At 46.7% G+C, this 18719-nt stretch overlaps 1 protein-coding gene across 2 annotated transcripts; it reads left to right on the forward strand.

Annotated features, from left to right (window-relative positions):
• Positions 1-1468: 1468 nt before the first annotated feature.
• Positions 1469-16379, forward strand: sncga (synuclein, gamma a). 2 transcript variants are annotated; one of them, XM_061228602.1, is made up of 6 exons: positions 1469-1987; positions 9076-9117; positions 9565-9692; positions 10365-10382; positions 13620-13676; positions 14811-16379. In XM_061228602.1, exons 1-5 carry the CDS (start codon positions 1867-1869, stop codon positions 13674-13676), a joined length of 366 nt encoding a protein of 121 aa, XP_061084586.1. In that variant the 5' UTR covers positions 1469-1866; the 3' UTR covers positions 14811-16379. The 2 variants fall into 2 exon arrangements, with proteins under 2 accessions (XP_061084586.1, XP_061084587.1); XM_061228603.1 differs by lacking the exon at positions 10365-10382.
• Positions 16380-18719: the final 2340 nt, after the last annotated feature.

Here is an 18719-nt window from a genome sequence, read left to right on the forward strand (position 1 = left end):
TCTTGAGTGGTTGGGGCCAATGGGTCCCAAAATCCCAGGTGAGGCCCCTGGGGGCCTGTCCAACAAAGCCCCTAGGTGCAGCGATGTGCCCCCCGGTTAGGAAACCAATCATAACCGTGCCAGTGCTGACTATTTCTGAGATCCAGGAAATGGCCATCCATTAATACTGCACGATATATCAAATCACATTTTCTTTAAAGACACCATGAGGTGTATAGGCAATCTTTCATCTTTTTTTCTTTAATTATGCCTGATGCAGTAGTAAGAAATGTGAAGTCATGTGAAAAAATCAGTCGTATCTTCTCTCCTGGGCCAGTCTGCTGTCATACAGCTGCACTCTGTGATCATGTGATTTGGTTTTTCAATCACACGGAGGCTGCTGATTGGCTGTCTTATCAGTGATGTTTTTTCTGGAAGCGTTTCAGGATGGCCTCTTACATTCGGTTATTTATTACCACATCGGGGTTGATATGATTAAAGGAAAAAAAGACGAAAAATCTATACGCCCCATGGCGATGGTTATTCTTATTATGCTTTCAAAAAATGTGATTCGATAAATCGTGCAGCCCTGCTGTCCGTCAGTTAAATATTCCACTTTACCTCGCCTCACTTCTGTGGCCAATAGGAAGCCTGCATTCTGCCTGCGTCAGCCGCATAACAACTGACAGCTGAAAAATGCAACCAGGAATCCCAAATGGGGACGAAAGTTATTTTTAAAATATTGAAAAATAAGCCAATATTATGAAACCAATGGGAAGTTTTGGATTGCACCACATCTGAACATTTAACCTGACCAGGCTTATTATAGATGTTGGGTTCAGAGTACAGCGGACCAGGCCCCCTCCTGTAACTGCACATCGATTAGACTCTCAAAAGTGTGTTTTCCGTAAGACAGAAGTGTATTCATATGTAAATGGTGACACCTCATAATTTATGAGAGTACTTGAGTTTCAAACCACACATCAGGAGGGGAGGGGATTGCTGAAGTTGGCCTGTTTGAAGCCTGTGTGTTCTCCGTGAGGATAATGGTTAAGTGGCAAGATGGAGATCGATGTGAGGGTATCTGAGGGGAAATTTAAAAAGGCCAAAGTTGGAGACGCCTGCCAACATGGCGGTGCACTCAGCTCCGCTAATGCGTCTCAGAGACCAGGGGCATCGAGGAGACGGCCGCCCAACCTGGGAATGCTATCCACCAGGCTGACGCACCAGTGTGTGAGTGTGTGTGAGGGAGAGAGAGAGAGTGTGTGTGCGTGAAAAAGGTTGTGTGTGTGTGTATGTGTGAGAGAGAATGTGTGTGCGAGAGAGAGGGTGTGTGTGTGTGTGTGTGTGTGTGTGTGTGTGTGAGAAAGAGTGTGTGTGTGTGAGAGAGGGTGTGTGTGTGAGAGAGAGAGGGTGTGTGTGTGTCTCTGAGCTGAAGTACAGAGGGAGGGGGAGGGGGAAGGGGAAGGGTAGGGCTGGGTGGGCAATCGGGTTTAAATCCACTGCAGCATCTAGTGGAGAGCATCTTTCTGCATTCTGTTCTCTCGTTCGCCTGCTTGTTTTCTTCTCTCACGCGCTCTCACACACTCCCTCTGTTTCTCTCACACTCTCCCTCCCTCCCTCTCTCCCTCTCTCTCTCTCTCTCCTCTCCCGCGTCACCACTGTTCTCGTTAACAGAGTCCCAGTCTGTCTGTCTGAGCACAGATCGCCTAGGCTACTCTCCGAAGAGCAGCGCACACCGGCTGTAGGCTCGCGCAGAGACACACACACACACACCGCACACACATACACGCACAGGCACGCGTGGGGCACGCAGACACACACACTCGCACACGCGTGGAAGCTTCTCTCCGGCCGGCAGACACCGACACAGACCCTCAGATCAGCATGGACGCCCTGAGGAAAGGCTTTTCCATCGCCAGGGAGGGGGTGGTGGCAGCCGCGGAAAAGACCAAAGAGGGTCTGGAGGAGGCAGCTGCCAAGACCAAGGAGGGGGTCATGTATGTGGGTGAGTACAGGCGAGGGCAGGACCTGGGGGGAGGCAGAACGGGGCCGGTGATATATGGGGTGGCAGAAAGGGGCCGGTGTGATATGGGGTAGCAGAACGGGGCAGGTGTGATATGGGGCAGCAGAACGGGGCAGGTGTGATATGGGGCAACAGAACGGGGCAGGTGTGATAGGGGGTGGCAGAAGGGGGCTGGTGCGATAGGGGGCAGCAGAACGGGGCAGGTGTGATAGGGGGTGGCAGAACAGGGCAGGCAGAACGGGGCAGGTGTGATATGGGGCAGCAGAACGGGGCAGGTGCGATAGAGGGAGGGTACTGATGCCCTGTGTGAGAGCCTGTGATTATCAGCGTCCCTGTCAGGGAGATAACCGCAGGCTCCCTCACAGAGCGGACGGGCGGAGGAACGGCGCGTGATCGGTGACGCTGTGTTTGCGGATCGTGCCGTCTCTCGGTGCGGTGCGGGATGACTGTGTGCTGTCTCTCAGCGCGGTGCGGGGTGACTGTGTGCTGTCTCTCAGCACGGTGCGGGATGACTGTGTGCTGTCTCTCAGCACGGTGCGGGGTGACTGTGTGCCGTCTCTCGGTGCGGTGCGGGATGACTGTGTGCCGTCTCTCGGTGCGGTGCGGGATGACTGTGTGCTGTCTCTCAGCGCGGTGCGGGATGACTGTGTGCCGTCTCTCGGTGCGGTGCGGGATGACTGTGTGCTGTCTCTCAGCGCGGTGCGGGATGACTGTGTGCCGTCTCTCGGTGCGGTGCGGGATGACTGTGTGCTGTCTCTCAGCGCGGTGCGGGATGACTGTGTGCCGTCTCTCGGTGCGGTGCGGGATGACTGTGTGCTGTCTCTCAGCGCGGTGCGGGATGACTGTGTGCCGTCTCTCGGTGCGGTGCGGGATGACTGTGTGCCGGAGGGAGGGGGGGGACTGTGGTGTGGAAGGGGGTGGGGGGTGGGGGGGGGGGGCTGTAAAATGTAGGTTAGAGCTGATGGGTGAGATCTGAGTGGAAGAGACAGGCAGAGGGAGCGAGGGTGGGGCGGCTGGGGGGGGGTGAGGAAGAGACAGAAACACTGGAAGAGAGAAAGGGTGGAGGAGAGACAAATACTGAGAGAAAGAGAGAGAGAGAGAAAGGGTGGAGGAGGGAGAGAGGAGGGAGGATGGTGAGGGAAAGTGCAGAAGGGTTGTGTAGAGAAAAAAGGGAAGAAGAACCAAAAGTAGGACTAAAGCCATTTATTTCTGAAGCTCATCAGCTTGTTGCTAATTCATCTTTAAAGGGCTATTATTGATTAAGGCTTGTTAAAAGGATTAGAAATGACTGTGTGATGTCTCAGTGTCCAGTGTCGAGGACGTAGCATTGGAATGGGGTGTCCTGGACCTGAATCCAGGCAGGCGATGGGGGTCCTCACCCCTGCCCTGTGCACTGGCACTGTGGGTCCCTGTGCGCAGGCACTGTGGGTCCCTGTGCGCTGGCACTCTGGGTCCCTGTGCGCAGGCACTGTGGGTCCCTGTGCGCTGGCACTCTGGGTCCCTGTGCGCAGGCAATGTGGGTCCCTGTGCACTGGCACTCTGGGTCCCTGTGCGCAGGCACTCTGGGTCCCTGTGCGCAGGCACTGTGGGTCCCTGTGCGCTGGCACTGTGGGTCCCTGTGCGCAGGCACTCTGGGTCCCTGTGCGCAGGCACTCTGGGTCCCTGTGCATTGGGTGCCAGAGGACCAGGCTTAGCGTCACTCTCCTGTAAACGTGGGAGGCAGTAAGAGCAGGCCATGGCTTCACACTGCGTCACACCACTCATGATTTACGGGAGAGAGAGCGAGAGAGAGGGAGGGGGAGAGGGGAGAGGGGAGAGGGGGGGGAGGGAGAGAGGTGGGGGGGGGAGAGAGGGCGAGAGAGAGACAGAAGGAGGGAGAGCGAGACGGAGGGAGGGTGAGAGAGAGAGAGAGCGAGACTTCAATTCTTAATCAGAAAAGGCCAGCATTAATATACTATGTCAACCTCAACATACGAAACAGCAGAAAAAAGCAGAGTGGAACTATCCAAGTATCATGCTGAAATATTATTGACCAATTTTTCATCATACATCGATGGCAGGCTATCCTGCTTGCACCACCTAGTTTTGAATCCGTGCCAATCATCCATCAGCAAATAATATGTAAATTCCCATACAAGCATGCAGCCAATCAGGAACCATAGCCACCCTACATCACTGTATCTGTCTATACTAGCTATACTAGTGCCTTGTTTTCCACATAGTCTGTTTTACTGGAGGGCGAGAAACAGAGGATGAGAGAAAAAGAGGAAGGGAGAGAGGGATAGCATATTGGATAATGTGGAGGGAGGGTGTGAGCGTATTGAGAGCATGATAATGAATATTTCAGCCGTTCATTCAGCAGTGATCTTATTAAAGCAATATCCTATATCCGGCCCATTTCTCTTCCGTAAGGCGGCTTACCAAAGACATGTAAAAACAACATCCTTAAGGCCCTGATACTGATCTCCCATGAGCACTCAGTGCCCCTTCTAGATCTTTCCAGCTCACAACCCTGCTGTGTTTCAGTAGAACATTTAGGTCCAGTGCAGATTACTATGATTTATTTTAACCTTTATTTCACTAGGAGACCTGTTGATGTTGAGAAACTCTTTTTCAAGAGAGACCTGTCTAGTCCAGGAACCGAGAGAGAGAGAAAGAGAGAGGGAGTGAAAGAGAGAGAGAGAGAGAGAGGGAGAGGGAGAGGGAGAGAGACATTTTTTTATTTCTGGGATATTTTCCACGGGCTACGTGAAGCGGAAGGTTTCAGTCCAGGAGACTTCAGGATCTTCAGCAGACTTTGCCCGTCTGGATACGGCGCACGCATCAAGGTCGTCTCCCCGGTTCGGTGAACCACCGGAGCGGGTGACGGCTGGCGGAGCAATGCGGTTAATTGGGCTCGACGGGGAGCCGCGCGCGCTGGCCGGCCAGCGTACGCTCCGTCTGAGTCTCTGAGCTGTTACCCTCCCGACTGAGAGCCCGTGACTCAGCGGAAACACCCCGTAGAGAGACACATATGCCTGTATTGATCCTCAAATTTGTGCGACACAGCAGCATAGCAGTAATAATAGTAAACAATAAATATCTGTGACAAAGTCACACATGACATGGCAGTATTGGTAAGATGTTGTCCAAGAGTTACATGCATTGTGCATACTGTACCTGCCCTGGCCTAGGTACTGTTGCAGGGTCTCATAGCTGCTAGCACATCGGAAGGTCTAAGGCGACTAGCTCACTAGCAGACTAGCTTGCACCATTTGTTCTGTGGTCTGCTATCGGTAGGCCAGTTCAAATGGACTCCGATGAGGTACTCAATGCTCAAGGGCCAGTCTCAGAGGGAGGGACGTCTCATCAACACTCGTGGCTCGGCTCTGGTAAAGCAGTGGAGTGTGGGTAAATCTTCTGGAGCCTCATTAACAAGCCATTGTTTGACATTCAGAAAGGGCATTGCCCGCAGTACTAAAAGCACCATCAAAATGTTACCATTTGCCGTCTGCATGTGGCATACAGGACTTCAGTGCTCTCATTACGGCATAGCTGCCGAGGCATTTGGGTGAGGTGGTTTTGTGGTGTTTCAGAATATTGTGCACTTTGACATGGTATAGACCGATGTGGTTGAGTGATTGATTGATTTAAATCATGTATTGATTTGTTCTTTTAAAATACAAGTGGTCCATCTAGGCAGAGTGGCTGCAGATACTGTATATGGTATAGACTTGTGTATAGAGTGATATCGTGTAGAGAGATATGGTATAGACTGGTGTGGTATTGAGTGCTATGGTATAGACTGATGTGGTATACTGTGATAAAGTATAGACTGGTATGGGATAGGATGATATGGTACAGACTGGTGTACTATACAATGATATGGTACAGACTGGTATGTTATAGAGTGGTATTGCATACAGTAGACTAGTGTGGTGTAGAGTGGTGCGGAAAGGTGAAAGTGTGGCCTGATCTGTTGGCACCATGGTTGGTTTCAGTCTGAGGTAGTGCAGGATCATGTGGTATGGTTACAGTTTGTTGAGTTACTGTTTGAGCACTCTGTCTAGTGGGGATATAACACAGTGTGTTACTGTTTGCAGTTTGGCTGCTGTGTCGTGCTCTGATGTGCATATTGTGTGTTGTGTTAATGTTCGGGTGCTGTGTCATGCTCTGATGTGCATATTGTGTGTTGTGTTATTGTTTGGGTGCTGTGTCATGCTCTGGTGTGAAATGGATGAAGTTATTTTGCAGAATGGTGTCACAATGCCACCCCCTCCCTTCAAAGACAGAGCTCAAAATAAAATCCCATGAACAATACTTGTCAGTGGTCTCTTCATTGAGGTTACCCCTTTTCCCCCTCAAACAGTTAAAAATGTTCATTATTGGATGCTGGTGCCTAGTTTAAATGCCAGTTGGGACTTTAAAAAAAATGCTAATTCAATAACCCCATAATGCTATTTCTAGAGCTATTAATAGAGATGTTATTTATTGCAACTGATCTCTCTAGTCTTTGCACCAAAAATAGACTTGCAGACAATGCATATATTTTTGTAATAATGCACCGCTGAGAAGATTTCCATTTTTGAATTCGGCATTGTACAATACTGCATGGTGTGGGGTGTTTATGTTTTAGTATGGTTGAATTGTATATTTTAACACAGCATGGTATTTATTGGTATGGTATGGTAGTATTCTGTAGCATGTACTGTAGCGATGTAAATCGCTTTGGATTAAGAGCGTCTGCCATATGACTAAAATGTAAAATGTAATTTAGTATGGTGTACTGTACTGTCCTCTCAGGTCCACTTTTGCACTTCTTATGTTTGATTTGCACTTTGTTGTGCGTCGCTCTGGATAAGAGCGTCTGCTAAATGCCACGTAATGTGATGTAACGGTGTGATGTGAGCTTGACAGCGTTTTGAGGCATGTCTGAGACATGATGTGCTTGTGGCCTGTTGTGGTTCTGTACGGTGCATGAAATGTACATGCTCACGCGTTCCCAGAAGGCATTGCACCAGCCTCCTTTTCTGACACTGCAACATTTCCAATAATCAGAATTGTCTACTTTGTGTTTGATCGCCATCGTACAGATTCTATAGTCCCCTCTCTCTCTTTCTTTTTCTCTTTCTCTCTCTCTCTCTCTCACCGCCTCCCCCCCCCCCCCCCCCCTCCAGGTGGTTACATAAGTAGTGTTTAATCATAACATATTAATCACAAGCGGAGAGGGGAAATTAGGAATCTTATGCAGCTCTCAGGGAGCCGACACTGGCCCAATTACACAGAGCAATCTCTCTGAAGTCCCGCTTCACTGCACATCGAGATTTCCTGTACTGCTGGGGATGTGAGCGTGTTCAACACGCCTTCAAGAAAAGCCTCTAATGGCGAGAGGGGTGGAGACGGCACACTCGGCGCGTAAACAGGAGCTGTGTCGGTTAGGAGACGGCGCTCACCTACTCTGCCGATCACGATGACCCTCTCCTCCGCTATCAAAGCAGATGTGTTAAAAACAGCGCACGACGTGTCATTTTTTAACACGCTTCCGTGTCGAGTTAAGGATGACACATTTTGTGTTACGTTCGATGCAGTCTGCATTAAAAAGCCTCCATTTGTACCACTTAGCCTAACACGTAAGCAGTGACTTTGAGACAAAATATTAACACATCCTTATTGAGAGTGCCTGTACAGTCTAAACCCTAAACAGCCCTCTACCCTGTATGGTCTAAACCCTAAACAGCCCTCTACCCTGTATGGTCTAAACTCTAACCTGCTCTCTCCCCTGTATGGTCTAAACCCTAAAAATCCATCTCCTCACTTTGACTCTCGGGAAGACGTCGTTTGTCGTGGAAACGACAGTCTCAGAATAAACAGAGTGCATTTCTCTTTGCCCAGTGTGCTCCACCGTCTCTAATTTCTGGCTGGTGTGAAGTTGTCTGGGTGTCTGAGTCTCGTTTAATCCATTGGTGCCCGTTACCCTGTTGGTGTCTGTGTGTGCGTGTTTACTCTGAAGAAGCCCATTGTCCGTCACGGCGGGAGCGTTGACGTGCGAGCCACGGGATGCACCGGAGGAGGCCTCCGTTATGAACACACGTGACCAGCGCCGCACGTTGGGCAGAACAGAGCGCCGGTCTGTTACAGCCGGGCGTCCACGAGAGAGAGAGGGAGAGAGAGAGGGAGAGAGGGCGAGAGAGATACGGTGGCAGAGAGATAGACGGTGAGAGAGTGCACGATAGACAGAGCGAGATAGCGTGAGAGGGACAGAGAGAGAAAAAAGAGAGAGAGACAGAGAAAGAAAGTGAGAGAGAGACTGAGTTATCTGCCAGGTCTTTGAAGATGGTGGGTTTCTGGACCCGGCTCCCGTCAGGGCTGGCATGGGGGCGGGGAGGCGGGGGGGGGGACCAGTCCTGCTGACCTTTCCCCACAGCTCTACAGGCAGAGCTCCAGCTGCCAGACTGAGGCGGGCTGTTGGGCCCAGAGAGACAACAGTCTGTCCAGACCAGCCCAGCCCCGCAGAGCAGACAGGGCCCGTCGGCTGGAGAAACAGACTGGGCTGTTCTTGCTCAATTTGGGGGGGAAGCAGGGTGTTGATCTCTTCCCTGTTTGGAATTGCTGTCTCATGCAGAGCCAGCTCGAGGATTTCGGTGGCTCTAAACTATCGGGGGGAGGGAGGAGATGGGACGGGGGGGGGGGGGTCGTTGGGGTGTGTTGCCAGAAGCGATTGCAGATCATGGAGCCAATAGCCTCAGACACTAAATTACTGTAGTTAAAATGTGACTTGAATTGTGTGGCCCGGTTTTGCACAGTGTTTAGGCCAGCACTGTTCGTAATCGCATGCCAGCAGTTGAACAGAAAAACAGGCAGAAAACGACATCAAGCCAGCCGCAGTAACCATGGAGGACAAGTGACCCGCCGAATGAATGATTGACGTTGGCGCGTGACATTGAAATTGACGGCGGGAGTGCGTGGGGAATGTCAGTCACGACACCGCGATGGGCTTCAAAATGATGAGTCCCTCTCAGACAGAAGAGGAAACACACAGGGCTGTAGGGCTGAAGAAACAGAAGTAACGGTCTTTCCTTTTTCCCCGGCAGGTACAAAGACAAAGGAAGGAGTGGTCTCCGGGGTAAATACAGGTAAGGATTCAGGTACAGTGAGTATGCTGCATCACTGCTCTCTGTAGAAGACACCATGGATCGAAATAAAAGTGCTATGATGTTGCAGGACTTGTGGCTTGTTCTGAAAAAGCATATCACTTAGATCAATATTTTATAGCTCAGCTGCTGCACCATAGAGTTCAAAATCAGTGGCAGCTGGCTGCATGAGTTTTTTAGGACGTGCTAGTGTGAAGACTTCTCTCTTCTCTACTCTGGCCTGATTCAGATATGCCTGATGTTAGCACCACTAGACCTGGCTGGATCTGGAGCTGGAGGACTTGTCTTAATGCTAACGGTTTAGAATATTAAAACGGTTCATTTAAATTCAGCAGACGGCGTGCGCTTTACCCAGTCCTGGTGATTTAGTGGGTGGGGATGGGCCCTCCCGTTGAGCCAACGGAGTGTGTTTCTCCCCTTCTTCCACAGTGTCTCAGAAAACAACCGAACAGGCGAATATCGTGGGAGAAGCGGCGGTTACCGGTGCCAACGAAATGTCCCAGAAAACAGTGGAGGGGGTGGAGAACGTGGCGCTCTCCACCGGACTGGTCAATCCGGTATGCGGGGGTGATACAATCTAATGCTCTTTCACACAGACTGGGACTTGAGTGAGTCATTACTGTGCTGGAGGGCAGTGATATGACAGTGACTCTGTGAAATGTTCTATATACAGTAGCCGATCACAAAACGTAAAAGGAAATCCAAGGAGCTCATCCCTTCAAATGTAACTTGCTCCGCCTTTATAGCAAAGGGTAGCAATAGTGCTCTAGTCTAGGAATATTTGAGCATTGTGGTCACCGGGTAACGACACTGGAAAGTTTAGAGTGCGTTCACCACTGTAGACCACAGTCTATGCAGTCTATCACACATGGAGCTCGTGTTCAGGTCAGGCGAAGGTATCATTGCATGGCAGAGATACTCTCAAACTGAGAACCGCAGAAGGGCTGGTGAGACCTGTGTTGTTGACCGCTTCTGTTTCTTTTACAGCAGAGATAATTCTAGGACGTTCTCTTGTCCTGTGAGGAAGCTGAGTGTCCAGTGTCTATGGGCCCTGTGCACTTCCATTACCTGTGCAGCCCTGTGCAGTTCCATTACCTGTGCAGTTTCCATGTCAGTGTCTGTAACATGTACTCCTCGCCCCACCTCGGCTGTGACCTCTGACCTCTGTGATGGTGTCATTAACCTGTGTTTTTGTCTCTCCATGGGATGACCCCTGTAACCGGCATCAGGATGGAGCTGTCACTGAGGTGCCTTTTTTGGGAGGGGCGGGGGTGTGTTTCTGTTGGGAGGGGGTGGGGTGTATGCACTGCTTGCTGTTTGCAACTTGTTTGTCTTTGCGGTGCCCGCTGATTAAAAAAACAAAACAAAAAAACACATCCACCACTATTGTGGAGAATCATGGGGGGTGGGTTGTTTAGTCATTCTGTCATAAGTTACCAAATATTCCATGCCTTCTTACCCCAGCTGGCTGAGGGGGGCAAAGTGCTTCAAATATTTAAACAAGTTTAGATATATCCTACCCATCCCTGGCCCCACGGCTAATGGGCCTCTTCAGTGATTATAAAACAGGTCAATGTTAGTGAAGGAAAGGAAAAGATAATGACTTTATGTGTGAGTGGCAAAGCAAGCACACATCATACGCGCTTCACTTCAAACAGATTTTTACCCTCAGTGACCACTTTATTAGGTATTTATTACACTTATTTTTAGACTTAATGGGGTCTTCTGCAGCTGTAGCCCATCCACTTCAAGGTTCGATATGTTGTTACATTAATGGCATTTGGCAGACGCTCTTATCTAGAGCGACGTACATTTGAATAGATTAAGCAGGAGACAATCCTCCCCTGGAGTAATGCAGGCTTAAGGGCCTTGCTCAAGGGCCCAACGGCTGTGCAGATCTTATTGTGGCTACACCGGGGATCGAACCACCGACATTGTGGGTTCGAGTCTCGTACCTTAACCACTACGCTACAGGCTGCCCCTTATTGTATGTTGCGTGTTCAGAGATGCTCTTCTGCTTACCACTGTTGCACTGTTGGTGGTTATTTGAGTTACTGACACCTTTCCGTCAGCTTGAACCTGTCAGTATGAGGATTCTCCTCTAACCTCTCTCATTAAGAAGGACTGCTGCTCACTGCATTTCTTTTTGTTTTTTTGCACCATTCTCTCTAATTGTGAGAATCCCAATATATCAGCAGTTTCTCAGACACTCAAACCACCCTGTCTGGCACCAGCAATCACTCCACGGTCAAAGTCACTCAACATCACATTTCTTCCCCATTCTGATGTTTGGTCTAAACAACAACTGAACCTCTTTACCATTTCTGCATGCTTTTTTGCATCACATTGCTGCCACATCATTGGCTGATCAGATATGTGCATATATTAACAAGCAGGTCTACCTAATGAAGTGGGCACTGTGAAAAAAAAAGAACGTAAAATAGATAAATAAAATGTTGTTGCTTTGCCTCGCAGACAGACGCGCTCCACAGCAGAGTAGGTTGGGGACATGGCGGTCCCCTGAGTCTCAGTCTCTGGTAGAGGAAGAGCTGGGTGAAGGGTAATGTGTTTCGACATGCCGGCTCTAAAGCTGCTGTCCCAGAATGCACCCCTGCCCTTTCAGAAACAGCGGGCTGGCTGCTCGATGCCAGCCAGACATGGTGCATGCTGGGAGGACTGCTTTTGTGAGGGGTACAATGGCGTTGGGTCTCGCCATCGCGGTGACCTCGTTTCTCTTCTCCTGGACTCTCCCCTTGCTCTGCGTGTGTCTCTTTAATCCTGCTTCCATTTTCAGGCTAATGTTTCCCCTCTTTAAAAGCAGGCATGGCTGTAATTGTATCCATGGTTTCTGCTCTCTCACCCCCTCCCTGTCTTTCTCCTTCTGCTCACCTCACACTGTCCCAGGGAGCATCTGTGTGTGTGTGTGTGTGTGTGTGTGTGTGCGTGTGTGCGTGTGTGTGCATGTGCGTGTTTGTGTGCATGTGTACATGTACGTGTACATGTACGTGTGTGCATGTGCGTGTTTGTGAGTGTGTGTGTGTGTGCATGTGCATGTGCGTGTGTGCGTGTGCGGGTGTGTGCATGTGCATGTGTGTGTGTCTATGCATGCTTTGCATCCGTATGTGTGTGTGTGTGTGTTCATGTGTGTGTGCGGGTGTGTGTGTGTGTGTGTGTGTGTATTTGTGTGCATGTGCGGGAGTGTGTGTGTGCGTGTGCATGTATGTGTGTGTGTGTGTTTGTGTGTGTGTGCAGGGACAGATGGTAACATAAAGATTAGAGAGGAAGACTGTGATAGAGTAACAAAATTAGAAAGTAAGATGGTGGGGGGGGGTAGGAGTGTGAGAGAAGGAGGTGTTTGGGAACACAGGGAGGCTGATGGAATAGGCTCTCTGAAGCTTGCAGCTGAAATACCTCCACACTGAAATACCACTGAAATGCACTAACAGCACTGCAATTTTCCTGCTGAAATCCCTCTTTGCTCTCGGGGTGGGGAACCTTTTACTGGACAGCCATATACTGTACTGTGTGCTTCCAGATTTCATACCTACTCATGCTCTCTATTTAATCAGTCCAACCATTTATGGGACCATAAATCTTAACTGCATTTCTTGATAAGCTCATGAATGACCACTAAGGCCTCTGCTTGTGTCCCTGTATGCAAGTGTTTTTCTTTGGTCTAGTCAAGTGAACCAGAGTACAAAGCTTATGAACTAATCGGGTAACTTGTGGAAAACATCCCCTGTACACACTGGCCTAAAAGGGTTTCCCATCCCTGCGTTACTCTATCGGACTGACCCTGATCCTTTCTCTGTCCTTTAACTATCCTCCATTCCCAGCGGTGAATGATGCATCTTCTACAAAATTCCCCTTTGAATTTCTGCCCTTGATTAATGAACTGTGCTCCTGACTGAACTTGAGACCATCTTTCTGTTAGCATTCACTGAGATTCTCTTTCTTTGCGTGTATGTATGCGCACGTCTGCTTTTGTGTGCGAGTGTGTCTGCAGGTGTAGTGTACCTGCAGGAGCCCAGCTCTAAAGCATCCACACGGCAGCCTCGGTTGCATCTTACTGTTCTCATAAAGAGATACTCACTGATGCCTTCGCTCTGTGGGGAGGGAGTCTCAGTGTGGGTTAAAGTGAGTATTATGTAACATGTTGAGATGCTGGTGTGATTCACTGGCGAGCCAGCAGGCTGGATGCACTGCCTGGTAGGACAAGGGGATGGCGCGGCACTGGTTTCTGAGAGCTGATTGGCTGCTGCAGGGCAGGAGTGGTGGGTGGCACCCTGGTTTCTGAGAGCTGATTGGCTGCTGCAGGGCAGGAGCGGTGGGTGGCACACTGGATTCTGAGTGCTGATTGGCTGCTACTTATAAACCTGCCCTGCTTTTGGCTCAGACGGAGCAGCACTAACATTCTGTGAGCCTGGGGGCCCGGTGATCAGCAGACTCCAGCCCCCTAATGCCCCTCTCTGTGCCCCCCGCAGGGGAACCTGACCCACCCTGAGGGAGCTGTGGAGCAGGCAGGAGAAGCAGGACAGTAGGTGAGAGGGGTGGGGGGAACGGGAGGGAGACCGCCTTGTTAGGTCACCGTTGTCTACTACTTGACACGTTTGGTGGCACAATTTCTCAATTTTGCCAGTACTGCTGGCAAAGTACTGAATTCAAATTCAAACTGGTCTCACTAAGAGGAAGGACAGAGATAGACTACCAGCAATTAGAGATGAGAAATGCGGAAACGGATGTGGAGAGAAAGGGGAAATGGATGGAGGGATGGGTGGATGGGGAAGGAGGTGTGGGCAGAGAGGGAGAATGGAGATGAGAAGGTACAGTGTAAGCAGAGCCAACATCTGAGCTGGTGTTCAACCGCATTATGGGGATCACTGCACATTTGTATTTGCTTTACAGATGTCTGCAAATATCGTGAAACTTGACATGCTATTCATTTTTGAAGTACGTGAGACATTATGTTGTCATGTTATCCTCTTTTAGGATTGAAAACCACATGAATATATCAACTTGTAAAATTGGACATCCTGCTTTTAAAAGAAAAAAATAGTGTTAGTGTTTTAGTCCAATATTGAAAAAAAAACTAAAAACAATTTTAATATATTTTCCCTGATGAATTTGTGTTGTACCTTCCTGTGCCAGAAAGCACATTATATTCTGGCAGAAATTGTGATGCTAATGGACTGTTACTCCTCATCCATGCTAGTTTATTGGATGTACCACAAAAACATCCAGGGTGCAGATTAATGAAGCATCTTCTACCGCAGATGCATGTGATTTACAAGAAATTGATTCTCTCTCTCTCTATCCCTATCTATATCTCTCTTTCTCACACGCTCACTCTCTCACTCATTCACTCTCTCTCTCTCTCTCTCTCTCTCACTCACTCACTCTCTCTCTCACTGTCTCTCTCTCACTCACTCTCTCACTGTCTCTCTCTCACTCACTCTCTCTCTCTCTCACTCATTCACTCACTCACTCACTCACTCACTTACTCTCTCTCTCACTGTCTCTCTCTCACTCTCTCACTCACACTCTCACTCTCTCTCACTGTCTCTCTCTCACTCACTCACTCATTCTCACACTCTTTCTCTCTCGCTCTCGCTCTCACACGCTCACTCTCTCACTTTCTCTCTCACTCACTCACTCACTCTCTCTTTCTCTCTCAGGGATATTAGTCCATTGTCCAGGGACCAGCAGCGACCCCCCCCCGGCCCCCCAAGTTGCTGCAAGGAGTGCCCATGGCAGCAGCTCAGACCACCCAACTGCCCCACCCCATCACACCCCACCACACCCCTGCCCCCATACCCAAAACAACACCAGCCCCGGACATCTCCTGGCTAATATTATTCACGGCTTAATGGAAACCAAATTTGGAAAGGACTCCATGCCCAGCCCCCTCCCTCTCACAATCTGCCCATACATTAATTCCTCCGCTACCCTCCCTTCCTACCTACCCATCTGCCCCCATCACCAAAAACACGGCCCCCCCTCCCGAACAGGACGGTGTTTGTCTGCAGTCCCCGCGCATTGGCCCCGCCCATCCGGTCAGAGAGACGTACACACCCGATAACCAGTTTGTGTAACTCTTGTCGTCTTAGAAGTGCAGAAATGTAAAGACTTAACCGGTAGTGTGCACGTTAATACGTTAATGAATAATGTAACGCCTGTACTAATGCAGTAACGTTAGATGTCCTCATACAGTAATAGTCTGCTTTACAAGGTTTTCTGAACAAGGCCTGTGTTACCTAACAGTTTGTTATCTAACACCCACCCCCCACCACCGCACCTGCATATACCCCCCTCCCCCCCCACCCCACCCCACCCCACCCCACCCCACCCCACCCCAACCCACACAGTGTGGATACCCAGGTTTGGGAAACTAAGGGGTATAAAAATCTCCCATTAAGTCACCTGTCCCTGTTTTTCAACACAGACACCTGAGAGAGGGCTGTAGCGCCACTCGTGCCCAGAGAAAGAGGGGAGCCACCCGTACTGCTGGGACCACAACCCGCCGACCATATAAGCCAATGGGAAACAGTTACAAGGAAAGCGGGTGTAAGATCTGACTCTGGCTGATAGTTGCCAGGCTGTCAGAGTGCAGTGTGTTCATCCCAGTGGTGGGTGGGGATGCATGTGGATTAACTCAGCTAACAAAGTGTCTCCAGCGTTGTCAATCTGCCCCCCCCCCCCCATAATCTCAGCCCCTACCTCCACCCTATCATTCAGCACCCAACCGTCACCCAGCCTTGTGTCTGCTTAAAGTGACTAGAACAGGTCTTTTAAAGTACAGCAGTGTTATTTCTTTGAAGCCAATGGAAACCGAAGACTGCATGTTGCCTTATCAGCAATTGTATGTTTGTCCTTTCACTGACACATGCACTGACACACACAAATACATAAACACACAAACATGCTCAAGCCCATGTACACATGTATAATACATACACAGACACCCACACAAACTCAGGTCAACACTCACATGCACAGTACACATGCACACATGCACGCATCCACGCATGCACACACTCACACATGCACACACGCACAAACACATGCACACAAATATGCTCACATATACATGCACACACTCACACATGCACACACGCACAAACACATGCACACAAATATGCTCACATATACATGCACTCACAACATTTATAAGTTGGCATCAAAGCAGACGGCTGATTTTATAAACTGTAAAACTAAAAATAAAGACAATTTTGTTGAAATCCAAACTCTTGTTTAAGATTCTGGTTTGTTGACTGTGGTTACATGTTATTCCCTCTTTGGTGTGTGTTACAGTGAGTGTGTTTCTGTAAAATGAAAAATTGAAACAAAACTTTTAACCTAATTGTATTGTAAATCTCATGCCTTCTAGCTCATTTTCATGTTTCTTTCTTCCATTTGCAGTGTTGTACTATCATGAATCATTGTGTTCAATTATCAAAGTCTTAGGCACAAGACTCAAAACGGTCAGCACTTGTAACACAGCCAGTGTCTGTGCCTGTTCAAAACCTTGCATTGTGCAATTCAAACTCATAAGTTCACTCATTGTGATAATGCATTATCACTGAAAAAAGACAGAAGCAGAAGCCTATAGTTTTATGTCAAAAATGGCGAAAAACATGAAAAGCCATTTTATTATACAGATATAAAAGGAATGAAGTTTGGTCAAAAACATGGTGAAACAAATGAGTAAAAATGCCTCTGAAAATTTTAATGAAGAAAAATGATTTTCAGTGGAAATAGGCTAAATATATTAGACTATAATAGTTATATGTCCAAAAATGGTGAAAAAAATGTAATTCCATTTTAATATGTAGATATGAAGGGAATGGTGTTCTTTTCACATTCACAACAAAATAAATTATTTAAAATGTCTGTGAAAATTTTAATGAATTTTTTTTCTGTGGAAATAGGCAATATATTTAAGAATATAGTCTAAAGTCCAAAAATGGTGAAAAAAATGTAATTCCATTTTATTATATAGATATGAAGGGAATGGTGTTCTTTTCACATTCACAATTCAATAAATAATTATTAATGTCTGAAATTTTTCATGAAGAAAAATGTTTCTCACTGGAAATGGGCAAAATATATAAGACTATAATAGTCTTATGTCCAAAAATTGTGAAAAAAATAAAATTCCATTTTATTATATAGATATGAAGAGAATGGTGTTTTGTTCACATTCACCATTAAATAAATTATTATGAATGTCTCTGAAAATTTTCATGAAGAAAAATGTTTTTCTGTGGAAATAGGCAAAATATATATGAATATAGTCTTATGTCCAAAAATGGTGAAAAAAATGTAATTCCATTTTAATATGTAGATATGAAGGGAATGGTGTTCTGTTCACATTCACGGTGAAATAAATTATTTGAAATGTCTGTGAAAATTTTTATGAATTTTTTTTCTGTGGAAATAGGCAAAATATATAAGAATATAGTCTTAAGTCCAAAAATGGTGAAAAAAATGTAATTCCATTTTAATATATAGATATGAAGGGAATGGTGTTCTGTTCACATTCACAATTCAATAAATAATTATTAATGTCTCTGAAATTTTTCATGAAGAAAAATGTTTCTCACTGGAAATAGGCAAAATATATAAGACTATAATAGTCTTATGTCCAAAAATGGTGAAAAAAATGTAATTCCATTTTAATATGTAGATATGAAGGGAATGGTCTTCTTTTCACATTCACAACAAAAAAAATTATTTGAAATGTCTGTGAAAATTTTTTGGATTTTTTTTTCAGTGGAAATGGGCAAAATATAAAAGACTATAATAGTCTTATGTCCAAAAACGGTGAAAAAATAAAATTCCATTTTATTATATAGATATGAAGAGAATGGTGTTTTGTTCACATTCACCATTAAATAAATTATTATGAATGTCTCTGAAAATTTTCATGAAGAAAAATGTTTTTCTGTGGAAATAGGCAAAATATATATGAATATAGTCTTATGTCCAAAAATGGTGAAAAAAATGTAATTCCATTTTAATATGTAGATATGAAGGGAATGGTGTTCTGTTCACATTCACGGTGAAATAAATTATTTGAAATGTCTGTGAAAATTTTTATGAATTTTTTTTCTGTGGAAATAGGCAAAATATATAAGAATATAGTCTTAAGTCCAAAAATGGTGAAAAAAATGTAATTCCATTTTAATATATAGATATGAAGGGAATGGTGTTCTGTTCACATTCACAATTCAATAAATAATTATTAATGTCTCTGAAATTTTTCATGAAGAAAAATGTTTCTCACTGGAAATAGGCAAAATATATAAGACTATAATAGTCTTATGTCCAAAAATTGTGAGAAAAAAAAAATGCCATTTTATTTTATAGATATGAAGGGAATGGTGTTCTGTTCACATTCACAATGAAATAAATTACTATTAATGTCTTCGAAAATTTTCATGAAGAAAAATGTTTTTAGGTGGAAATAGGCAAAATATATAAGAATGTAGTCTTAAGTCCAAAAATGGTGAAAAAAATGTAATTCCATTTTATTATATAGATATGAAGGGAATGGTGTTCTGTTCACATTCACAATTTAAAAC

This window comes from Conger conger, chromosome 18 (assembly GCF_963514075.1).
Source record: "Conger conger chromosome 18, fConCon1.1, whole genome shotgun sequence".
NCBI classification, from domain to species: Eukaryota; Metazoa; Chordata; class Actinopteri; order Anguilliformes; family Congridae; genus Conger; species Conger conger.

What these genes read in the sequence shown, in the direction of transcription:
- sncga (XM_061228602.1), top strand. Translation starts at nt 1,867, where the DNA reads ATGGACGCCCTGAGGAAAGGCTTTTCCATCGCCAGGGAGGGGGTGGTG. An exon ending in GGAGGGGGTCATGTATGTGG is followed by an intron (nt 1,988 to 9,075) that starts GTGAGTACAGGC and finishes TTTCCCCGGCAG; the next exon opens with GTACAAAGACAAAGGAAGGA. An exon ending in GGTCTCCGGGGTAAATACAG is followed by an intron (nt 9,118 to 9,564) that starts GTAAGGATTCAG and finishes CTTCTTCCACAG; the next exon opens with TGTCTCAGAAAACAACCGAA.